Source organism: Carcharhinus amblyrhynchos, chromosome 28 (assembly GCF_965287045.1).
Source record: "Carcharhinus amblyrhynchos chromosome 28, sCarAmb.v2.hapA, whole genome shotgun sequence".
NCBI lineage: Eukaryota > Metazoa > Chordata > Chondrichthyes > Carcharhiniformes > Carcharhinidae > Carcharhinus > Carcharhinus amblyrhynchos.
The window spans coordinates 9,247,645-9,268,395 of NC_137351.1; the positions used below are offsets into that span (position 1 = coordinate 9,247,645).

General features: G+C 44.0%; 1 protein-coding gene across 6 annotated transcripts in view; it reads left to right on the top strand.

Annotated features, from left to right (window-relative positions):
- The window catches only part of LOC145359690 (A-kinase anchor protein 13-like), a 415,021-nt gene that overhangs the window by 360,622 nt on the left and 33,648 nt on the right, over nucleotides 1-20,751 (top strand). For 5 of the 6 annotated variants that reach the window (XM_080214440.1, XM_080214444.1, XM_080214442.1 and 2 more), the window contains 6 exons: nucleotides 8,910-8,977; nucleotides 11,129-11,195; nucleotides 13,217-13,346; nucleotides 15,403-15,515; nucleotides 17,172-17,348; nucleotides 18,962-19,212. In XM_080214440.1, the coding sequence (XP_080070566.1) occupies nucleotides 8,910-8,977; nucleotides 11,129-11,195; nucleotides 13,217-13,346; nucleotides 15,403-15,515; nucleotides 17,172-17,348; nucleotides 18,962-19,212 (806 nt within the window). The remainder of the gene's footprint in view (nucleotides 1-8,909; nucleotides 8,978-11,128; nucleotides 11,196-13,216; nucleotides 13,347-15,402; nucleotides 15,516-17,171; nucleotides 17,349-18,961; nucleotides 19,213-20,751) is intronic. The other variant, XM_080214441.1, reaches the window with a different exon arrangement.

The following is a 20,751-nucleotide window of genomic DNA, read 5'->3' on the forward strand; positions in this document are numbered from 1 at the left end:
TAAACTGTGCCCCCGCATGAGAGGAACTATCCTTTCAGCATTTAACCCGCTGAACCCCTTTTTGACCTTGCATGTTTCAGTAAGATCATCTCTCATTCTTCTAAACTGCAATGAATATAGGCCCATTGATCAAAATCGGGCCTGAAATTGTAATTTTCCTGGTTTATACAACTCTGTTATGGGTTTAGCATATTGTGTACTTGTGGAGCCATTGTTGTGAGGGTGAAATCTGTGAGAGTGGCTCAGTGCTTAACACCGCTGCCTCACAGCACCAGGGAGCTGGATTTGATTCCAGCCTTGGGTCACTGTCTGTGCGGAGTCTGCACGTTCTCCCAGTGTCTGTGTGCATTTCCTCCCATAGTCTAAAAAAACGTGCTGGTTAGGTCTTTTGGCCTTGCTAGATTTTCCCTCAGTGTACCTGAACAGGTGCTGGAGTTTGGTGACTAGAGGATTTTCACAGTAACTTCATTGCAGTGTTAATGTAAGCCTTACTTGTCACTAATAAATAAACTTTAAAATCTATTTTCTGTCTATGTCTAAAACTGAACTCTTGCATCAACATTCAGTCTTTCACACCAAATGCAGAAAAAACAGACATGAAGTTCAACTTCGACCGCACTTGGATTACGTTTTGGGGCCGGCAACATTCACACATTTGATAATGATCTGATTAATTTTGCTGATTCTGACTGAATGAAACGTTTAAGCTAGGCTTGTTGAAGAGTTACCACGTGATTTTTAACATGCTGCGTGAAGTGTGGTCTCACTGAGACACGCAGCAAGTCCTGTGTACTCGAGTGCGGTCCAGGACATGCAACAAGTCCTCTGTGCTGGAGTGGGGTTCTGGACATGCAGTCAGCCCTCTGCACTGGATGTGTGTTCAATTTCTGGAATTAAGCTTCAACCCACCATCTTCTGAATCAGAAACAAGACTGGAACCAACTTATCTGAGCTAAAACTTGATGTTAATACAAAATAAAGGAAGTATTGAGGGGGCCTGGCTTGTTGAACTAACTGACCTTGCTGGTTCCGGAAGGCTGCTGCCTTTTTTTTTCAGTTCCATGGACCTGCAGCAATCTAAAACGTTTTCTCGCTCCCATGTCTCAAGAAAATCACAGAACTTTTCCAGCTGTACAGGGAGACAATTTGGAAGTGCAACATTCGACAGATCAGCCATGATCTTATTGAATGGCGGGGCAGGCTTGAAGGGCTAGATGGCCTACTCCTGCTCCTATTTCTTATGTTCTTATGTTCATTCAGTACCGATATTCAGTGCACATTCTTATAATGTGAACTTACAATTCATTTTAAAATGTGCAGAGATGATCTGAATCTAGTTTGATGGTAGAGAGTTTTACGGCACAGAAAGAGGCCCTTCGGCCCATCATGTCTGCACTTTCCATCAAACGTCTATCTATTCTCATCCAATATTCCAGCCATTCACATCGCCAGGATTCTCTGGTCCCACTTCTGTGAATGGAGATTTGGCTGAGCGTCTTAGCTTGCAGTGGGCCGTGAACAGCTGTAGAATTCCAGCCTTGGTTTCTTTTGTTTGCAACATTAGAGAACTGGATAGAGCTCTTCAGAAAACTGCAGGAAGTATGAGGTCATCAAAGGTTCTCCAGTCAAAAGTAGGTGAATGCAGCTACAGGGACTGAGTCACAACAGCGAATAAAAAAAAGCTCAGGTTTGACCTCTTGTCTGTGCTGTCCCAACTGATCTCCAGTAATGCAAGAAGCATTACTTGAGCGAGTGAAATCAGGAATCAGTCAGGGCTGCTGCTCCTGATCACTATGGGCGATGGGCCGAAGGGCCTCTTTCTGCACTGTAGGGTTCTATGATTCTCTATCTAGTTCCCCCTACTGGAAAATGGGCATATGGAGAGCAAGTTGTCGACATGATCTAACTTTACTGTGATTCACCTGTCCAATTTGTAACAAGAAGCTGTATTTACATACTATTTTTCACAAAACTTATAAAGTTGCCATAGTCCCAGATGACCACAGGCTGCTCTCCCCCTTCTGAGTGCGGGGGAGAGCTGACTGGCGACAATTTAACCTGAGGATCACTACACCTTAAGCAAGGAGGAAGATTGAGAAGATGGGGCCTTTATAAAAAGTCTGAGTTGCTACTGGAATTTAACTCTCACTGATGGCGTCACTCTGCATCACTTACCTGCTGTCCAGCCAACTGAGCTAATCCAAAATGTGACTTCAAACCAAATAAGGAGCATATGAGGGCAGGTGATCAAATATTTGATCAGAGATAAAAGTAGAAAGGTTCTGTGGGGAATTCTGGAGCTTAGAACCTAAACAACTGAAGGTATGGTCACCACCGGTGAAGGAATTAGAATTGGGGATGTTCAAGAGGCTGGAATTCGTAGAGTCATGGAGCTGGAGGAGATTACAGAGACTGGGCGTAGTAAGGCCATGGAGGAATTGGAGAACCAGGAAGAGAAATTTAAAATTGAGGTGTTGCTTTGCAGGTAGAATAGCTAGTCATTATTCATGATCTAGTGCGCAAGATTCTCACTTGAGCTAGTTACCTGAGGATAGTCAATATCCATGCTAATGGTTCTTCCAGCAAAAGCTGCTGGCATCAGCAGATAAACTTAGGAAGGCGAAGGGACCATAAAACTATAAAAACACATAAAACATTCCTCCACCATTTTTGGGCAAATCTATATAGAACCATAGAACCCCCACAGTGCCAAAAGAGGTCATTCAACCCAACAGGTCTGTACTGACTCTCAAAGAGCATCCCAGCCAGGCCCTTCCCTCTGCCCTGTCCTGTAACCCCCATGCATTTACTAGGGCTTATCCATCTAATCTATACATCTTTGGACACTAAGAGACAATTGAGCATGGCCAATCCACCTAACCCGCCTCTCTTTGGACTGGGAGGGAATTGGAACACCCGGAGGAAACCCATACAGATGTGGGGAGAACGTGCAAATGCCACACAATGACCCGAGGTCAGAATTGAGCCCAGGGCCCTGATGCTGTGAGGCAGCAGTGCTAACCATTGTGCTGTCCTTATACAGTCTTCTTCCCAAATTCTTCACTTGTCCTATTACTCTTCACATTCAATTCTCCATCCCCTTCGTTTAACTTTTAAATTGCTCTGAATGAGAGTATGGCAGATCTATTTTAGGTTTTTGAAGCCCGGGATCTGATATTTGTAAGTGGCTGATATTTACTGCTCAGTGGTTTAAACACATTGATGGGAAAACTGAACAGTAATTATTTCTAGTATTCCAGATGTAAATCAACTGAACTCCTTGATGAAATTCTAGCCTGCAAGTCATTCTTGCATGTCCAAGTTCTCCATACACTGAAGCATTTGAAATTGATTTTCTTCTGATTTTAACTTGATCGGTATTCAGCTCTCATTCTTAACACTGGTGTTCTCTGTCTTTTTCTCTCTTTCTCTCGCGTATCTTCACACCCATGCTTTTCTTTCACCCTTTTGGGGAATTGTGAGGGAAGGACTTTTGAGCTGATTATCAGCCCTCCTTAAACCTCCTTCTGAGGCCAGCAAGTCCCGGTGTTAGACTTGAACCCAGAGCTTCAGGTCCAGAGGAAAGATTGGTACTGCTGCGCCACAAGGCCTCAACAACACTGGTATTAAAATGTCAGTCAGTAAATGCAGACCAATGAATGCCCAGAACTGACGAAAGGTCACAGTCCTGAAATGTTAGCTCTGTTTTTCCCTCATGGGTGGCATGGTGGCACAGTGGTTAGCACTGCTGCCTGACAGTGCCAGGAAGCCAATTTCAATTCCCGGCTTGGGTCACTGTCTGTCTGGAGTCCGTGCATTGTCTTCGCGACTCTGTGGATTTCCTCCCACTGTCTGAAGGATGTGCTAGTTAGATGCATTGGCCATGCTAAATTCCCCCTCGGTGTACCCGAACAGGCGTCAGACTGTGATGACTAGGGGAATTTCACAGTAATGTCATTGCAGTGTTAATGTAAGCCTACTTGTGACACTAATAAAATATTCAAAAATGCTAATCCTCTTGACTTGCTGAGCATTCCCTGCTTTTTGTTTCATGCTTCAGATTTCCAGCGTCCAAAGTATTTTGCTTTTTAAAAGAATAGTAAGGAAAGCAGTTTCTTCAAAAGAGTACATGAGTTTGTAAAAGTTGCCAAGAAAGGATGTTGAGTCATTCCTTATAAACAATCTAGAGAGAAATGGATGTATCTCCAGAAGGATAGTGTGTTAAGCAGAGTAAAGACTTGTGGAAAAGGTATATGCTTCATGGGACATTGAGCTTTTCTGTTCCGAAGAACTCAGAGGTAGACCATGAGTGGAGCTCATTGATGAGATTTGTTCCAGTCAGATTTCTGCCTAATGCTTTCGAGTCCAGCACCACTAAAGTCTAAGTCTCCAAACTTTTCCGTACGAGGACCACATTGTATATTTTGCACATTTTCGCGGGCCAAAGAAAAAGATTAGTCTTATAAATGAATGAATAAAATTTAGTTGCTGCGGGCCAGATGTGGCCCACAGGCCAGTTTGGAGATCCCTCTCTAAGGCAACCAAACACTTCAACAACACCATAAACAGCATCATTCTACACCTCAAGCATGTATCATTTCTATAAATGAACTGCAAGGTTCAAACTTAAATTGATTAATTCAGAGTAAACATTAAACTCATGGCATTAAACAGCTTGTGTTTGACAATTGTAACTATATAAGCAATAAGAAAGTGTATTTGAGTTGGCAGTCATATTACAATTGGCAATCAGGGTGACTGTATTCTGCTCTTACTGTGGAATCCATGTCTTTGTGTTCCCAGCTGACAGTGAACAAGACTGCTGCCCAAGTGAGATCAGTTTTTCTAAGGCTGATGTGACACCGTGCGCAGTAGGAAAAATCTCTCACAGGCCAATACACATTTCCTGCATTGGTAAAGTGACTATGCTTCAAAAATATTTCATTGACTCCATAGCACTTCAGCTGTCCTCAGGTCATGCAAGGCATCACATTGCTTATTGTCTGATCCTCCTGTTTCATCATTTCTAATTGCGTCCCCCCCCCTCAACCCCCCATCACTAATGCTGCACCATTGTTTTTGTTTAACACAAAATACTCTGTGGGAAGATCAGAAGCAATAGTTGTATCACTGAATGCACAAATTCATATGAACGTAATTTGTAAATTTCACATGTCAGCCATTGCACTTAGTGAATTGCAGGTGACAACAGTGCAACATGTATGTTTTTGCGTTTGAGTTATTGAGCAATCAGGTGAGAAGCCAAGGGCCATAACAAAGTCAGAAAGAGTGACAGAGGAGAGGGAGTAAACCAGAAATTGGTGGTCATCTTGGACTGAACGAGCTGAGAGGGTCTTTAGTTTTGAGAAACAAGAAAAGAATGAGGTTGTGACTGTGTAGAAGGGTATTGATTATAATACAGTGAGGATGTGGGGAGTGCTGGGGGGGAGGCGAAGGTGAATGTAGGACAATATGGTTTCAAGTTAAGAAATTGAAGGGGGTCAGTTATTTGATATCGAAATGTACACGTCCAGGTAAATCTGATTTTCTCTGCCGTTTGGCCATTCATGCCTTCTATCCTCTCTACAGACTGCCATTAGCAGCCTTTCCCCTTGTTCCTGTGACTATGACTCATCTTTCATTCCCTCACCCTTGAGTATAAATATCTCCCACTTTCTGTGCCTTTAAACTTTGACAAAGGATCACTTGGACTCGAAACATCAGCTCTTTTCTCTCCTTACAGAAGCTGCCAGACCTGCTGAGATTTTCCAGCATTTTCTCTTTTGGTTTCAGATTCCAGCATCCGTAGTAATTTGCTTTTAAATCTGATCTGTATCCTGTTTTGGATTTGAGGGAAGGAAGCTGTTCAACTTGAAAAATGGCTCTGTGGCACTTGTATTTTTTTGTGTTGTCAGTTTGTACAATGAAAGTTCATTAAAATATTGATGTTATGATTGTTAGTGTGAGTGGGCAGAAACTCTTCCTGCCCCATGATCCAGACTCCCCGTTAGAAAAGGCTTGCTTTAGCTGGCAGTGCAGCAACGGTGCAGAACATAGTTAATAAATTAAATAATGCTATTTGTAATTACTTGGACAGTCAGCCGTCGGATAGTAGTTGTGATGTAGGGAGCGGAGTTCCTAGCTAAAGGCCGGCCTTCTTAAGAACATAACATAAGAAATAGGAGCAGGAGTAGGCTATCTAGCCCCTCAAGCCTGCCCCGCCATTCAATAAGATCATGGCTGATCTGAAGTGGCTCAGTTCCACTTTCCCGCTTTCTCCCCATAACCCTTAATCCCCTTGCCTACCAAAAACCTATCTACCCGTGTCTTAAATATATTTAGTGAGGTAGCTTCCACCACTTCAACGGGCAGAGAATTCCAGAGATTCACCACCCTTTGAGTGAAGAAGTTCCTCCTCAACTCTGTTCTAAACTGCCCCCCCCTCCCCCATCTTGAGGCTGTGCCCTCTAGTCCTGCTGCCCTTTCTGAGCGGGAAGAATCTCTCAACCTCTGCCCTATCCATCCCCTTCGTCTTCTTATATGTCTCTATAAGATCCCCCCTCATCCTTCTAAACTCCAACGAGTATAAGCCCAGTCTATTCAGCCTCTCTTCATAGTTCAACCTCCTCAACTCCACTATCAGCCTAGTGAACCTCCTCTGCACTCCCTCCAAGGCCAAAATATCCTTGCACAAGTGCGGCGACCAAAACTGCACACAGTACTCCAGCTGCGGCCTCACCAGTGCCCTGTACAGTTGCAGCAAGACCTCCCTGCTTTTATATTCAATCCCCCTCGCTATGAAGGCCAGCATCCCATTTGCCTTCCTGATCACCTGCTGCACCTGTAGGCTGGGTTTTTGTGACTCATGCACAAGGACCCCCAGGTCCCTCTGCACCGTAGCATGCTGCAGCTTTTCGCCCTTTAAACAGTAATCCCTCCTACTATTATTCCTGCCAAAGTAGATAACCTCACATTTGCTAACATTGTACTCCATCTGCCAGGTCCTTGCCCACTCGCTTAGCCTATCTAGATCCCTCTGCAGACTTTCCACACTCTCCGCACAATTTGCTTTTCCACTTTGTGTCATCAGCAAATTTCGACACCCTACACTCAGCTCCCTCCTCCAGATCATCTATATAAATGGTAAATAGCTGAGGCCCCAGCACCGATCCCTGGGGCACTCCACTAGTCACCAACCTCCAATCCAAATAGCACCCATTGATACCTACTCTCTGCCTCCTATAAGACAGCCAATCCTCTATCCACGCTAACACCTTACCCCCAACTCCATGCCCCCTAACCTTCTGTAGCAACCTTTTGTGCGGCACCTTATCAAACGCCTTCTGAAAATCGAGAAACACCACATCCACCGGTTCCCCTCCGTCCACCGCACTAGTCACATCCTCATAGAATTCCAATAAATTCGCCAGACACGACTTCCCCTTAACGAATCTGTGCTGCGTCTGCTCTATCAAACAATTCTTCTCAAGGTGCCTCGCAATTTCTTCTTTGACGGATTCCAGCATTTTTCCTACAACAGATGTTAAACTAACCGGCCTATAATTCCCTGCCTTTTGCCTGCTACCCTTTTTAAACAGTGGCGTAACATTAGCCATTTTCCAATCTTCCGGCACTCCCCCGGAATCCGGCGAGGTTTGGAAAATAATCACTAAGGCATCCACTATCACCTCTGCCATTTCCTTCAGAACATCTTCCTTCTTGGAACATACACATGGTCAAGAGATTAATAAATTCTCTTAAACAGGAGGACTCTGAGCTGTCGTTATATTGAAAATGTCTGTCCATCTAAGCCCATCCTCGGAAACCATGTGTTGAGCCACCCAGGTCTCATGGTCTGTGTTTCTATCCCTAACCCCCACTCCCTCTCCCTTCTTGCTCCTTCTTCAGTGTCAACATAAAATGCAACCTCTTGGACCAAGCTTATTTGTCATCCCTACCTGTCCAGGTAAGGGCTTCCTTTTTTACGTCTTGCATCTGAAGCTTGTTGGATCATCAGAGGCAAATTCTACAAGTTGTTGTAGAATTTTCAATGCTGAGTTTAATAAAGATAATTTGCCTATGTGACTGGCTTCAATCCTACAGATGAGAAATCTCACCTTCAGCTGAAGGAACTCCTTGATTTAACTTCCCCCCCCACCCCCAACAAGTGCCTACTCATTACCTATTTTGTTGTTCCAGCATCTGATGTTTTGGTTTCAGATTTGCTGTGTTTGTAGGGTTTGCAATGTCTGAATCATTCTTGTTCTTAGTTGTCAAGCATCTGCGTCTCTGTCACTATCCTTGCTCCTCGTTTCCACTCTTTGCCTCACTGATGCCAAATCTTTCTATTCCCTTTTTGTGCTTGTGGGATATGGGCATTACTGGTTGGTCAGCATGTATTGCCTTTTGTCTTGCATCACAAGTAGGCCAGACCGAGTAAAAGTGGCAGATTTCCTTCCCTAAAAGTCATGAGAAGGTCAATCGATCATGATTTCTTTCAATTACAGATATTTATTGAATTCAAATTTCACCATCTGCTGTGTTGGGATTTGAACCTGGGTCCTCAGAACATTACCCTAGGCACTCTGGATTATTAACCCAGTGACAAAATTACACCACTGCCTCCCACACCTCTTATTCCATCTTTGACTCTCCTGTGTGTATTACTGTTTTATTCTATTCCTGTAAGCTACATTGGGACTTTTTACTTCACTGAAGAAATTACGCAAACTGGCATTATAATAATTCTCACAAGCATCCTATTCTCTGAAACCACAACAAAATTAGGTACCAAAATTATCCTTCATGGCTAACTGTTTTTGAAAATAAATACATTATTTTTAGTGGTCTACATTCAGTTTCCTGTAAATCACTTTTTTTAACAATTAAACTTTTCTTTATCTCACCAGGTTGTAATGTACAAGTTCACAAGGGCTGCAGGGAAAGTCTGCCTTCTTGTAACAAGATCAAACAGAAGGTATTTATTTATTCTCTCAATCTCTGAGTGAGATTAATTTGTACTTGTTCCTGGTCAGTTTTTGTTGTACTCTAGGTGGGAGATGTTGATGCGAGGAACTGGAACACTCCTTTCATTCCAGAGAACCTAATGTCCTGCATTTCCAGGTGGCGCAAAGCACAGATCTAATGTAGCTTGAGACTGCAGGTGTGATCTTAACGCTGGCGGTGTTCTCACCTGAGTCAGAAGCTTGTGAACGCAAGATCCACACTATGGACTTGAGCACTTGCTCCAGGCTGCAGTACCATGCAGTGGGAAATGCAGTTTAATGAGTGGGATGTGAAACAGAGGACCAGGTGGACAGAACGGATCACATGGCAGTACTGGAAAAAGAGTAGAGGGGTTCTGGTAGCCAAAACGATGTTTCCTTCCCCTCAGCACGGGGGTACAGTGGTTAGCACTGCTGCCTCACAGAGCCAGGGACCCAGGTTCGATTCCGGCTTTGAGTTGCTGTCTATGCGAAGTCTGCACCTTCTCCCTGTGTCTGCGTGGGTTTCTTCCGGGTGCTCCGGTTGCATCCCACGCTCCAAAGATGTGTGGGTTAGGTGGATTTGCCATGCTAAATTTCCCCTTAGTGTCATGGGGAATAGGAGGGTAAACATGTTGGGTTGCGGGGATAGGACTTGGGTGGGATTGTTGTCGGTGCAGGCTTGCTGGGTCACATGTCCTGCTTCTGCACTGTAAGGTTCTATGAAAGTCATGATGTAGAGATGCTGGCGTTGGACTGGGGTAAACCAACCAGTTGGTTGGACTCTAACCTGCTGTTGTGAGGCTCCTTACTGGGTTCTATGAAAGCCAGTAAAATGAATTCATTTGGTCAGCAATCTAACAGTTGTTTGTGGGGTACTGCTGTGTTCAGTTAGCTTCCTGTTTGGTCACATTACAACAGTAAGTACATCTCAAAAGTACGGGAATGGTTAACTTAAAGGATTGTCCCCTGCTCTCCCTATAAATCAAACAGCCTGTCTGAATGAGATCCTCCATCTAGCTTTTGAGCCTGTCCCATGAAGGAGCAGGATTAAGTCTGCCCAGGTTAGTGACAGAGAGGGACTTTGCCACCAGCAGGACTAGCCAGAACTAGATTTAACTCTGGATTCAGTGACAGTAAGCTACACCATGACTGCTATGTCCAGTTTTGCTACAATTGAGCTTTTAAAGCCTGGGAGCAATGTTTAAGCTTTATTTATTAATATATTTTGAATGGACTTACCTTGCATTAAGTTGATCTTTCTAAACATTCTAGCTATGACTGTAACACTACATTCTGCACACTCTTGTTTCCTTCTCTATGAACAGTATGCTTTGTCTATATTGTGCACAAGAAACAATACTTTTCACTGTGTGCTAATACATGTCTCAATAATTAATCAAATCAAAGACAGTACACTGTCACTGTCACACTGCAATGAAGTTACTGTGAAAATCTCCTATTCGCCACACTCGAGCACCTGTTCGGGTAGGCTGAGGGAGAATTTAGCATGGTCAATGCACCTAACCAGCACGTCTTCCGGTCTGTGGGAGGAAACCAGAGCACCCAGAGGAAACCCACGCAGATGTGGGAGAACGTGCAGATTCCACACCAACTGTGTCTTAAGTCGGGAATCAAACCCAGGTCTCTAGTGCTGTGAGGCAGCAGTGCTAACGACCGTGCCATTGTGCCGCCCCAGTGTGGAGGAATAACCATGAGACTAATACCTAGCTTTGGTCAAGAACTTTGTGGAGATGGAGTGTAAAAATCAAAACATCAAACCACAATAGTGGGATAAATTGAAATAGATTCAGATCAGTGAAAAGCAAATATCGGACTCTGGTTTGGAATGCTTTTATGTTAAGAATAATAAGGAACTCGTGGGTGGAATTTTGTAGGCAAAAGCTCTATAATAATGTAAGGCACCATTGGATAGAAGGCTGGAGGACTGTCTTCGTATATATCTTATGAACTGTACCATCTTTTTACTTGTATTAACTGCCTTAACTATTCCTAAAATGTTGCCTAAATTGGGAAGTGCTCAAACATGCCAGTGAGAGATTGTAAGGTGAATTCGTAAATCTTCTGTGTATCTTCTAATGTAACATACAGTGTTTTAATTTGTGTCCGTCTCTTTATTTCAGCAACAAAAGTCCCCTCAGGCCCAGGATTCTTTGACGTTACCCACTGCAGTCAACATGAGGAATAAAAGTAAGCATCTTTTGACCTGTATTCTAGCTCTTTATTAGTACCCAGGGGATATTTGTATATTTCACTCCAGGGTTTACACAGCGCTGTTATGACAACTTCACCATTTTGATAAGGTTGTAAAATTTTCCATGTTGTCTCCACTTGTGAATTACCCCAACAGTGCAGATGTTGGTGTCCCAGGCTTGGATTCTGTTGGGAGGCAGCAGCTTGAGCTGCACAGTGTTAAAGTGGAACACTGCTGGGTGCAGGCGTGTCACTGATTGGAAGTGATGCATTAAAAAGTAGCATTCAAGAATCCAAATAGATTGAGACTAAGTCAGAGGTGTGACTGTTTTCTAACCTAGTCTTAAAAATTCTTTCATGGAATGTAGGCAAGCCCAACAATTATTGCCCATCCTTAATTGCCCCTTGAGAAGGTAGTGGTGAGCCATCTCCTTGTACCGCAGCAGTCCATATAATGTAGGTACACCCACAGCTCTGTTAGAAAAATGTTCCAGGAATTTTGTCCCAGTAACAATGAGGGAACGGCAGGTCAGGATGGTGAGTGGCTCAGAGGGGAACTTGGATTGCAGTTAGCTACAGAAACCGCAAGGTTGCATAGCTGTGTGCTGCAAGAGTATCACAAATGGCCCTTCAGCACAGTAAAACTGAGCAAGTCAGCCGGGATCGTTCATCTTGAGTCTGCAGCAAGACTCAAGCCACTGGAAAACTGAGTCTTGTGGTGGATGCCTGTTGCCTGCTACCTGGAGCCAGGGCCAACAATGTTCAGAGTTTCAAAGGTGAACTGAATGATGAGCACTTAGGGATGAGAAGGATGAGGTCAGGCATGTACGTTGAGTTAAAGCTGTTGGTTACCCACGGGTGGTGGGGTGGGAGATACTTTGGAGAACTTGAAAGGGGATTTAGGGAAGATTTTATGCCAATGTCTATGATTTGGTTTGTGAATTTTTGAACATGGATTGTTTATTATTGGGTGCTGTGTTGGAAAGATTGTTATCTGGGGCAGAACTTTTTTTTTCAGGAGAGTGTGATGGGTAGTTTTTGTATCTGAACCGTCCAAAATATCACTACCTGATTTGCTGAAAGAGCAGCGATCTGTGGAAGTTGATTAAAATTTGAGACATGATTGGCTAATCTCTAGTTCTTTGACATTGGTCAATGGTTTCTGTCTGGTTCATGATTGGCGTCCATGATGCAACTTCACAAGACCACCTTCCATACAGGAGCCTGGCAATAGTGCCCAGCACTACATGCTCTTGTATTTCTTATTTGCTGCACTGTCCTGTTATACTTTGTGGACCAAGGGATTTGCAAATGACTGTTCTAACCACAATCTTTATTCATATATACTTCATAATCTGAACATATTTTCCCATGCTGGGGTAGCATCGTCCACATTCATATCTTCAAATTAATAACAATTAAATTTTAATTGGCCAAGTGGTATTGTCACTGGACTAGAAACCCACGGTAATGCTCTGGGAACCCAGGTCCAAATCCTACCATGGCAGATCATGAAATTTGAATTCAATAAAACTAAAATTGGCATTATAAATCTAATGTTAAATTCTCCCTCAGTGTACCCAAACAGGCACCAGAATGTGGTGACTAGGGGATTTTCATAATAACTTCATTGCAGTGTTAATGTAAGCCTGCTTGTGATACTAATAAATAAACTTTAAAACTTTTAATGATGACCGTGAAACTAATGCCAATTGTTGTAAAACCCTAATGTCCTTTCGGGTAGAAAATCTGCCATCCTTACTTGGCCTGTCCTACATGTGAATCCAGAGCCACAGCAATGTGGTTGAGGGCAATAGGGATGGGCAATAAATGTTCGACCAGCCAGTGTCAACCACATCCTGTAAAATGATCCTGAAAATGAATCTAAATAGCCTCAATGGATTAAAGCTTTGATGTTCTACTCCATAATGTGTTTCCTAACATTTACACTGATCGTTATGAGTAGGCTAGCAATCAATTTTACATTTATCTGCTATGCTTATGTCCTATCTATTTAGCTTTCCAACCCAAAGAACGCCCAAGATCAGCAATAATCCTTCAAGATGATAACGTATTGAATGCTCCTAATAGGAAAATGCCTCTGTACCGATCACTCTCCAAGAGCATGTCAATAGCCAATATTGCAGGGTAAGTTTGCTTTTTTGTATAGTGTTAAATTGCTGAATGATTCGTGCAACAGATTTGTTTTAATGAACTGGAAGCAACAACTGTGTGCTTGTCTGGTGTGTTTGATGTAGCAAAGTATCCAAAAAGGAAATGGCAGAATTCCAAAATGCTACAGGGATTGACTTGACAATCATCCGCATCCTTCTGGGGTAGAAAATTCCAAAGATTTACAATTCTAGGGTAATAAAACTGTTTCCCAATTTTTCAAAAACCTCACCAACTGAATTGTGTGAATGTAAAAGACCCTTTAGTACTCCCAGAATCATAGAATCCTTAAAGTGCAGAAGAGGCCATTCGGCCCATTGTGTTTGAACCGACTCTCTGATAGAGTATCTTACCCAAGTCATCTCGCCCGTCCTGTCCCTGTAAGCCCACACGTTTACCATGGCTCATCCCATCTAACCTACACATCTTGGAATACTAAAGGGCAATTTAGCATGGTCAATCCCTCCCCCTAACCTGCGCATCTTTATTCAGAAGAAGAGCAGGGGAGTTCTCCCGTTTCCTGGCTGGTATTTAGTCTTCCATTTGACATCACCAAGAAAAAGATGATCTGGTCTTTATTGCATTGTTGTTTGTGAGAGCTTGCTGTGTGCAGATTCTCTGCACTTCATACATTAAGGCAGTGACTTCGGAAGTATTTAATTGGATGTAAAATTCTTTTGGGACTCCTGAGGTTGTGCAAGGTGCTATACAAATGTGAAACATTTCTTTCTCATCTTAGTCCTAAATGGCCAGACCTTATCCTGAGGCACTGACTCATAACTCTAGGCTCTCAAATCAGGGAAATGACCCCTCAACCCCTGCCTTGTCAGGCCATTGAAGAATTTTGTGCATTTTAACGAGACTCCCAGAGGTTATAGGTCCATTCCTTTCAGTCTTTCCTCATAAGACATACCAGGAATCAGTCTAGTGAACCTTTGCTGAACCCTCTCTAAAGCACGTATATTCTTTAGCAAGAAGACCAAAATTGTACCTCGTGCAAAGTGCAAACTTGCCCGTTTTGAACCAAGAAGCCAAACTGCTCTACAATCCACGTTGATGATGCAATGTATTTTTTTTTTAAATGGTGACTGAGGGAGTGCCCGAATAAAGGCCTTTAAGATTATCAAATGTTTTGATAGTGAATACATAAAAACGCTTGCGGGGAAGAGCAAAACTAAAGGCTACCAAACTAAAGGCGACACGGTGGCACAGTGGTTAGCACTGCTGCCTCTCAGCATCAGGGATCCAGGTTCGATTCCAGCCTCGGGTTATTGTCTGTGTGGAGTCTCCCCATGTCTGAGTGGGTCTCCTCCCACAGATCAGAGATGTGCGGGTTACGCTGATTGGTCATGCTAAAATGCCCCTCAGTGTCACAGGAATGAGTTAAGGTACATATGTAGGTTTACGGAAATAGGGCCTGGGTGGGATTGTGGTTGTTACTGACGATGGGCCAAATGGCCTCCTTCTGTACTATAGGGATTCTGTGATTTCATTCTATAATTCAGTATAAGATCATAGAATCCCTACAGTGCATAAGAGGCAATTTAGCCAGTCAAATCTGCACTGGCTTGCTGGCAGAACATCTTACCCAGGCCCTCTCCCCTGCCCTATCTCTGTAACTCCACACATTTCCCATGGCTAATCCTTATAGCCTACACATCTTGGGACACCAAGGGTCAATTTAGCACGGCCAGTTTACCTAACCTGCACATCTTTGGAGTGTGGGAGGAAACCGGAGCACCTGGAGGAAACCCACATAGAGACGGGGAGAATGTGCAAATTCCACACAGTGACCCAAGCCAGGAATTGAACCAGGGTCCCTGGTGCTGTGAGGCAGCAGTGCTAACCATTGTGCCAACATGCTGCCCTAATCTGTATGGTTCAGGTGACAAGCACTGCTTCTACCCGTAAAGCAATCAGAAGATCCAGCAAAGCATTGTTTTCACTAAACTCCTTTTTATACTTTAATACTCTTGCAGTTTAGCTTGTTCCCTTTCACTCAAGTTGAATTTGTTTTGTTTGTCCTGTGCAGACCCGCGATTGATGAAAACTCCTTTGCCTCTTGGCGGGTTCTATCTCAATCAACAGACTCTCTGAACCACATTAAACAAGTGACAGAGTCGATGGAGTCGCTGACTGATGAAGGTAAGAGTAGTGTTTAGTGTATCGTTCCTCTCTTTATTTGTGAGAGCCCTGAAAAGTGAAGTGCTGATAAAACAGTGAGAGGGGGAAACAGAATTACAAAATGATGAACACCAACTGTGCTAACAGCTGGGACTCCTGAGGTTGTGCAAGGTGCTATACAAATGTGAAACATTTCTTTCTCGCCTTAGTCCTAAATGGCCAGACCTTATCCTGAGGCACTGACTCATAACTCTAGGCTCTCAAATCAGGGAAATGACCTCTCAACCCCTGCCTTGTCAGGCCATTGAAGAATTTTGTGCATTTAGCACTCAAACAATTATGGTATCTGGCCGAAAGGAAGAGGATTATTAAATTCCACTATATGTGAACCCTTGGAAGCAAAAGATAGCTCAAAGCCTTCAAATAATCCTTTAACTCCTGTTATAATGGAGACAGCTAACCCATTTCCAAAGATGTCCGGGTTAGGTGGATTGGCCATGGTAAATTGCCCCTTAGTATCGGGGGGCTAGCAGGATGAATACGTGGGGTAATAGGGATAGTGGCTGGGTGGCACTGTGGTCGGTGCAGACTCAATGGGTTGAATGGCTTCCTTCTGCACTGTAGGGATTCTATTTCATAGCCTGTTCATATCCTAATGCTCACAGAGCATCATTTCAGAGGCTAAAGAGACAGCCTGAGCTGGCCCGATGAGACCTAACATCATAGAACATTAAAATCTAACCATTCAGGTCAGGATCCACGTCTGAATATCTTCGCTGGGTTGTGCGTAATCACCAAGATCACATTCTGTTCCTGACGCAGTTGTGTAATAGTCTGCAAAAATCTGAGCTGAAAGAGGCTCAGTCATCAGTATAGAAAGCAACAGTTCATTTTAATATTTGCACCATACATAATGTAAGGAAGGCTTCATTGAATCAACTACTTCACTGCCTATATTAAAGGGAAAGTCGCTATAATTCCAGATGACTAAAGGCTGCTCTGCTCTTTGATGGGGAGAGCTGTGTGGTGATGATTTAGCCTGAGGATCATAACACCTTAGGCAAGGGGCAAGGTTGAGAAGACCTTCATGAGTACAGGAATTGAATCCACATTGCTGTCCTGCCAGCTGAGCAAAACTGACCCCCCACTGCCTATATTAATAGGAGGTCTAGTGGCCTACTTCTGGGCCACAAGCTCTTGGTGAAAGTCCACTGCCAGGATTTGTTGGCCATGGAAGGAGCGCTAATGCTGCAGTTCAGCAAGCTTGGGAATCCTTCCACCACATCACCTGCCATCCCCAAAGGAAAAAATGGTGAGCCTCAGAAGATGCACTAAAGGAAGCAACCTATATTCAAAACATATCTACTTCATTCCTATTGACCCCTCACAGTAGGATAGTATGACAATAAATCAACGATTTGAAAGTTGATTTACATTTGGCCTGAAATAACACTTGGTCTAGGGTGCATTTAAAGAACAGAATAATGTACCATTTCTTTGAGGAACACGGATGTCATCAGCTACATAAAATGGCAACTACAATATACCCCAGTTGTATCTGAGACATGAGTTATTGCAGTGGCCATCAAAATATGGTGTCTCAATCTTCAAGGTGGCTGTTAGTCGTGTGTGATGTGTAGTTATAGTAACTGCTGAGACATAGATGTTTATTGGTAGACTCTGCATTTGTACTCCACATTCCTACAGGTACAGACGTCTTGGATGGGCAGCTGATGGGAGAATTTGAGTCGGACGCTAAGGAATTGGAAGCAGACTCCTGGAGTCTTGTGGTGGACAACAACTTTGTGTGCCAGCAGAAGAAGGATGCGATTAAGCGGCAGGATGTCATCTATGGTAAAAGTTAACATTATTCCCATTTTAAATGGGGTAAAGGGTTTACAGGAACACAAAGAGGCCATGAAGCCCTATTAGCCTTGTCCTTTTTTAATACGAACTCCACTAACCAGCATTCTTACTTTCTTAGAATCCTACAGTGTAGAAGGAGGCTATTCGGCCCATCAAATCTGCACCAACCACAATCCCACCGAGGCCCTATCCCCATAATCCCATGCATTTACCCTAGCTAGTCCCTCTGACACTAAGAGGCAACTTGGCATGACCAATCCACCTAAGATGCACACCTTTGGACTGTGGGGGGGAAACCAGAGCACCTGGCAGAAACCCATGTAGGAACAGAGAGAACATGCAAAGTCCACACAGACAGTGACCCAAGCCAGGAATCGAACCCAGGTCCCTGGCGCTGTGAAGCTACAGTGCTGACCACTGTGCCACCCATACTACATCTATAGAATCCCTGCAGTTGGAAGCTATTTGCCCATGGAGTTTGCACCAACTCAAAAAGAGGATCCCACCCAAGCCCTGCCCCCTGTTCTTTCCACATATCTCTGCGCATCTACTATGGCAAATCCACTTAATTACACATCTTTGGACTGTGGGGGGAAACCAGAGCACCCAAAGGAAATCCACGCAGACATGGAGAGAACATGCAAACTCTACACAGACAGTCACCCAAAGCCTAATTGAGCCTGGGTCCCTAGAGCTGTAAGGCAGCAGTGCTAACCACTGTGACACCATGGTGTTCCAAACTGATCACCAGAAATATATCCGGATGTCCCAACGTCCTTGCTGCATCTCTATTACCTCATGGTTGTGAAAGTTCACCAAGTTCCCTTTTTGTTCCTTTCACTTGATGAGTTGTTTTCACTTCATATCACTGAATCATAAGTAAAGGGGCAAGGCTCATGTACAGGGCGGTCCAGAGTTTAGAGAGGGTGAGAAGTTGAGGGAAATAGAGAGGTAGGAGCGAGTTGGGAAAACAGAGACATTCCACTCTTGGGAGGTTAAGGCAGAGGGCTGTGAGATTTCTAAAAAAAACTCTCAGTATAGTGTGAATGGAGGGTGGAGAAAGTGCATGCATTTGAAGTTGGAACGAACAAAAGAGAAGGCGTGACCACTAAATATAGAAACCTTAAAAGCTGCAGCAGGGAAGAAGGAAATGGAAAATCAATATAAAATAGTGGGGGCACAGTGGTTGGCACTGCTGCCTCAAAGTGTCAAGGACCCGGGTTCAATTCCAGCCTCGGGTGACTGCCTGTATGGAGTTTTCATGTTCTCCCCGTGTCTGCGCAGGTTTCCTCCGGGTGCTCTGGTTTCCTCCCATAGTCCAAAGATGTACAGGTTGGGTTGCTTGGCCATGCCAAATTGACCTCCGTGTCAGTGGGATTAGCGGGGTAAATGTTTTGGGGTTATGGGAATGGGGTTTGGGTGGCATTGTGATTGGTGCAGACTTGATGGGCTGACTGGTCTCTTTCTGCATTGTAGGGATTCTATGATCTTAATAATATGCAAATACCATTGGGTGTAAGAAACAGTGTTAATGCCCAACTATTAGTGCAGAGCCCTGTGTGTACTTAGTACCCAACTGATCTGAGATTTTGCTTCCACAGAACTGATGCAAACAGAAATGCACCATCTTCGAACCCTGAAGATCATGTCTGAAATCTACAGCAAAGGGATGACAAAGGAGCTGCAGCTTGAAACCTCAACAGTGGAACGTATCTTTCCCTGTCTGGAAGATCTGATTGACATTCACACACAGTTCCTCAACCGGATTCTAGAGAAGAAGAAAGAATCCTTGGCAGCAAACAGTGACCGGAACTTCTTTATCAAAAAGATCGGTGATACCTTGATGAATCAGGTAAGAAGGGTTCACTGAGCTGCAGTGTCGGTAACTTCTTCTTAAAAAGTTAAAACTGGATCTGAAGTGTGCAAATTGTATCGACTGGGCCACTTGCAGGGATAGTGATGGGGAATGGGATCGCCTGGATTGCTCTACAAAGTCCACATAAACTCAATGGGTCAATTGCCGTCCCCCCCACCCCGCACTGCACCTATGTATTGATCTGACTCTGACCTGCAATCTTTAGTTTTTCTGTGCAAGTTTTATGAGTCTATAGACTTTGACAGGACTATCAAGATTAAGGTGAATGGCAGAGCAGGCTTGAAAGGCTGAATGGTCTACTCCTGCTTCCAGTTTCTGTGTTCTTAGTTCTGCTATTATTGTATTTTTGGTTCATGAACCCTCAGCATCTGAACACAAGCCAGACGAGGCACAGAGTTTAAAAACATAGAACATAGAACATTACAGCGCAGAACAGGCCCTTCGGCCCACGATGTTGCGCCGACCAGTTAAAAAACAATGACCCACTAACTTAAACCAATCCCTTTTCGTCCATAAACCTATCCACGGATCTCTTAAACGCCCCCAAACTAGGCGCATTTACAACCGCAGCAGGCAGGGCATTCCAATCCCTCACCACCCTCTGGGTAAAGAACCTACCCCTGACATCCGTCCTATAACTACCACCCCTTAATTTAAAGCCATGCCCCCTCGTGCTAGCTTTCTCCATCCGAGGAAAAAGGCTATCACTGTCCACCCTATCTAAACCTCTAGTCATCTTATATGTTTCAATAAGATCCCCTCTTAGCCGCCTTCTTTCCAGCGAAAACAACCCCAAATCCCTCAGTCTCTCCTCATAGGACCTCCCCTCCATACCAGGCAACATCCTGGTAAACCTCCTCTGCACCCTCTCCAAAGCCTCCACATCCTTCCTGTAATGTGGGGACCAGAACTGCACACAGTACTCCAAGTGCGGCCGCACCAGAGTTGTGTACAGTTGCAACATGACGCTGCGACTCCTAAATTCAATCCCCCTACCAATAAACGCCAAGACACCGTATGCCTTCTCAACAACCCTATCCACTTGATTCCCAACCTTCAGGGATCTATGTACACATACACCTAGATCCCTCTGTTCATCCACACTATTCAAAGTCCTCCCGTTAGCCCTATACTCAACACATCTGTTATTCCTACCAAAGTGAATTACCTCACACTTCTCCGCATTAAACTCCATATAAACGTTATATGTGACTCACAAAAGTGCAGCCCATCAAGACAAAAGCGTGAACAAGATGTTCATAGAATCATAGAGTCCCTACGGTACAGAAAAAGGGCCATTTGGCCCATCGATTCTGCATCGCCAACAATCCCACCCAGGCCATATTTCTATAATACCATGTATTTACCTTGCATTAAGGGGCATGACCAATCAACCTAACCTGCACACCTTTGGATTGTGGAAGGAAACCAGAGCACCTGGAGGAAACCCACGCAAACACCTGAGGCTGGAGTTGAATCTGGGATCCTGGGGCTGTGAGGCAGCAGTGCTAACCA